This window comes from Elephas maximus, chromosome 4 (genome assembly GCF_024166365.1).
Source record: "Elephas maximus indicus isolate mEleMax1 chromosome 4, mEleMax1 primary haplotype, whole genome shotgun sequence".
NCBI lineage: Eukaryota > Metazoa > Chordata > Mammalia > Proboscidea > Elephantidae > Elephas > Elephas maximus.
The window spans coordinates 115,284,191-115,288,511 of NC_064822.1; the positions used below are offsets into that span (position 1 = coordinate 115,284,191).

General features: G+C 38.7%; 1 protein-coding gene across 1 annotated transcript; it reads right to left on the minus strand.

Annotated features, from left to right (window-relative positions):
- Positions 1 to 369: 369 nt before the first annotated feature.
- Positions 370 to 1,308, minus strand: LOC126075590 (olfactory receptor 6C2-like). Its single transcript, XM_049883427.1, has one exon. The coding sequence runs from the start codon at positions 1,306 to 1,308 to the stop codon at positions 370 to 372; it is 939 nt and encodes a 312-aa protein (XP_049739384.1).
- Positions 1,309 to 4,321: the final 3,013 nt, after the last annotated feature.

Sequence of the window (4,321 nt, forward strand, 5' to 3'; positions counted from 1 at the left end):
ATTGGAAGTTAGACATTGAAGTGTTCTCAAATGGACAATGTTCATTGGGTCTTAGAATCCAGATCACAAGTAGGCCATATGGCCACAGAACTAGACATTATTTATTTGATTTCCATTTTACAAAATAGAGTACCTTGAGAACCTAGTCTTAGATAAATGCATTAATGGTAAAACCAGAATGAATAGATATGAAAGAGAACTGAGTACATTGATTTTTTTTTCCAGTTATGAGAGGAAAATGTTCAAAGGGATAGGTAGTTTGACAAATCTACAGAATAGAAAGAAACTTTATATTGGGCAAATTCATGTAAAATGTTCATGGGTTATTCAGATTTAAACAAAACTTAGCCTCAAAACATCAACAATCTCTTACTTCTTTATGAGAAATGCAATCCTTTTTACGGTATCTTTGAAGGCTTCCTTTACCTGCTTGTTTCGTAGTGTATAAATGAAAGGGTTAAGCACAGGGACAACTGAAGTAAAGAGCAGCCCCACCACCTTATTAAGAGCTATTCCTTCCTTTCCTGAAGGTTTAATGTAGGCGAAGATGGAACTGCCATAGCTCATGGAAACCACAATCATGTGAGAAGAACAGGTGGAAAAGGCCTTTTTCCTTTGTTGGGCAGAAGGGCATTTTAGAATGGTCCTGATGATGTATGTGTAGGAGAGAAGCACACCCAGTAGGGTAGAAATCAGTGTTAGCACAGCAAAAGCCAAAACAACCTTTTCTATAAGCTCTGTGTCTGAACAGGTGATCTGTAGAATAGGATATGCGTCACAAGCAAAACTATCAATGAGATTGGAGTCACAGAATTCCAGCTGGAGACCCATGCCAAAAGGGGGCACAATAATCAACAGGCTAGCAATCCAACAGCAGAGAAGGAGTGTAGTGCAGAACTTGTTGTTCATGATGGTTGTGTAATGTAGGGGCTTACAGATGGCCACGTAGCGATCATAGGACATGGCAGCAAAGAGAAAAAACTCAGTTGCTCCAAAGAGGATAACAAAAAACAATTGCATGGCACAAGCATTGTAGGTACAAGTTTTATCTCCAGTTGTCAGGTTGTACAGGAATCTGGGAATACAGACGGAGGTGAATGAGACTTCTAAGAAAGAGAAATTTCGGAGAAAAAAATACATGGGAGTTTGAAGATGGGAATCCAAAAGTGTAAGAGTGATAATTGTCATGTTCCCAGCCACACACAAAAAGTAGGTGAGAAATAAAAATACCAAAAGCACAAGTTGTAATTTTGGGTCCTCCGTCATCCCCAGCAGGATGAATGTTGTTATCACTGTGTGATTTGTCATGACCTCCTGTGTCAAGTCAAAATGATTGGACTTGAAGACACAAGTGACATGATGCCAGCATGGAGCATGAATGAAAGATGCAATCAGTATTAACGTAATGCATTTGGCGTTTGGATTGTGGAATTCTACTGGAAATAATTAAATATGAATCAAAGGCTTATAATTGCCTCATTAGAAATGATATTTATACAGATGTCAAATGAAAACAGACAGCAGGGATCATGTATCTCATTTCATATGTTCTTTCTCATTATCATTGCGTAGGGACATAGGTCTGATCAATGTTACAGATTATTCCATTATTTTTTACATTTTTTCTTCTGCCTCCTTTTCTTTGCTTTTCCCCGCCGTCTTTTCAGCTCCACTTTTGTGAAACAGAAGAATTCGTCAAGGAGTATTTTATTCTGGTCTCTGACTGTATTTTGAAATAAAATAAACGCAAAGGGCTGGATAACAGCTTTGTATTTAAAATGATCTCCAATTAGGAACAAAAAGTTAAAATACAAAGGCATGTTTGTTGTGTATTTTCTGCTTTTAAGTACATGAAAGCACTTTTAAACCAGTAAAAGTGTTTTTTAGGTAGAGGGCTTCCTGAAGAGTTACAAGAAACCTTTTCCTGGGACCTGAGAATAAACCTGAGGAAGCCTGTCATGGAGTTTGGGGGCGTGGCCAGATCCCAGAGAGAATGGTCTGTGGTACTTGCTCTCCCTGCCAGTGAGATCCATCTTCGTGCTCTTCTGAGCAGCACTCAGTCTTCAGAATCTGTCTCTGAATATCTTAGTGACCTCTCCTTTCAATAACTACTGCTGCTCCTCTCTTCAAATCACCTCTCCCCACTAATTTCCCACCAGCCCTCTAACCCTGCTGCTTATATTCTCTGAGTTCTTGAGAAATGTAACTTGCCCAAGCATCGTTCAGTAACAAACTGGTCAAATGGACTAATTTTTATTAACAGGTTTTGTAAAACTCACATTTTCCTTGAAGTTTACCATTTTCATCTCCTCCCAGGAGTTTCACGCTTACCTGCACACTACTATTTCATGTTTTCTCAGGAATCCCATTAGTTGTGGGAGAGGATGGCTCAGAGTGATCTCTTCCCTTTCAAATAAATCTTGCCTTTGGTGAGATTCAAGTTGCAATTAGGTGCTTCAAGTATCCATTCTGTAAAAGAAGAGCTGGTAAATGCATTGTCTCTCGGGTTACACTTACCTAAAAATAATATATTGGTTCTTAAGATGTCTTTGTGTTTTATATGTGGAATTGATTATAAATTGAGCGATTTTAGGCATAACTCAGGGTTTTATAGGGAAACCCTGGGTACCCAATGCTACCTGATATATGTGCTCCCAATTGAGAATTAAAAATGTATTAAGTTGTTTTGTCTTCTTTTTTCTTGCTCAAGTAAATAATAAAAATTGACGTCTTCAGATAAATATTTAATATCAGAGTCTGAAGAACTAACCATGAATAAGTGTGTCTCCAAAGGAGCTTTCCATCTTTTGATGGGAGATAATATTTCATTTTACTGCGTGCTTAGGGATATAGTAAGAGGAGATAACAGTGAAAACGCAACTTTGGTTTTAGGGCAATAACTACTCCACGCCTTTTCCTTGGCAATCCCTCTTAGTGGTGATTTGTATTTTACTGTCTTCTCTCAGTTGTTGTAGGCTATTATGTGGGAGCTCTGGTGGCACAGTGGATAAAGCACTTGGCTGCTAACCAAAAGTTCATGGATTCAAATCTACCAGCCCCTCCATGGAAGAAAGATTGGCAGTCAGCTTGTGTAAATATTTCCAGCCTTGGAAACCCTATGGAGCAGGTCTACTCTGTCCTGCGGGGTGGATATGAGTTGGATTTGACACAATGGCAGTGTTTTTTTTGGGGGGGGGGATGGATTTAGAGTTTGTAATGTCAGCTCTCACTATAAGCTGAGTAGCAAGTTGTATTGTTCAGGGTTCATAGACATGTTTATGACCAGGAAACCCACTTCAGATCATGGTAGAAATGGTTTACTGGAAAGGTGGTATCTTCCCAGTACTAGGAAGCTGCACAGTGAAGATTTTCCTAGGCAGGACTGAGTGATAGGTCAGGTTCATTCCACACACCGAATTCTCTTTCCTTTCTTCTTTCCCTCCTGTCATGTTACCCATACCAATTACTGTTGAGTCAATTCTGACACACTGTGACTGCATTTGTGTCTAATCTGAATTGTGCTCCACAGAGCTTTCAATGCTTGAGTTTCTGGAAGTAGATTGTTAGGCTTTTCTTCTGAGGAGCCTCTGGGAGGACTCAAACTGCCAGCCTTTTGTTTAGCAGCTGATTGTGTTAACAGCTGTACCTTATATCCTTATACTGGCTATTGAAGTTCTTACTTCAACCTTCCCTCTGCTATAAAGTTCTTAGGCTTTAATGTTATTGCCTGTTACCAGTTTTAAAACTCCTATCCTCTTCTTTGGGAAACCCTGGTAGTATAGTGGTTAAGTGCTACAGCTGGTAACCAAAAGGTCAGCAGTTCAAATCCACCAGGTGCTCCTTGGAAACTCTATGGGGCAGTTCTACCCTGTCCTATAAGGTCACTAAAAGTCAGAATCAACTCAACGGCAATACGTTTCATTTGGTTTTATTCTCTAATTTTGAGGGAAATGACTTGTGAAATAAATGACATGAGCATTTGAATATCCTTTAATTTAATGTGTTAAACAACTAATATAGTCTTTTTTTTAATTCCTGAAGTGTTTCAGTCCACTTTACTTCTTAAAAACAAGCTAAGCTTGTAGTGGCAGAGCATTTGGTTCTAAGGCTGCTTTGTCCACCTACATCCATATCATGGTCTCCTTTGGTTTAATTAGCAGAGGTTGCTGTGAGAGTAGAAAGTTACTTTTTTTTTTTTTTTATTTGCATCAAAATTTGAAACAACAATTTCATTAAATAAACAATACATTTTACCACCTTCCCATAGGTAGTGTTTTTCATTAACATCGATAGGTAGCCCCTGAAGGCTTAACTTATGTAA

Bases quoted from the DNA above. Each gene is read 5' to 3' on its own strand.
- LOC126075590 (XM_049883427.1), bottom strand. From the start codon at position 1,308: ATGACAAATCACACAGTGATAACAACATTCATCCTGCTGGGGATGACG.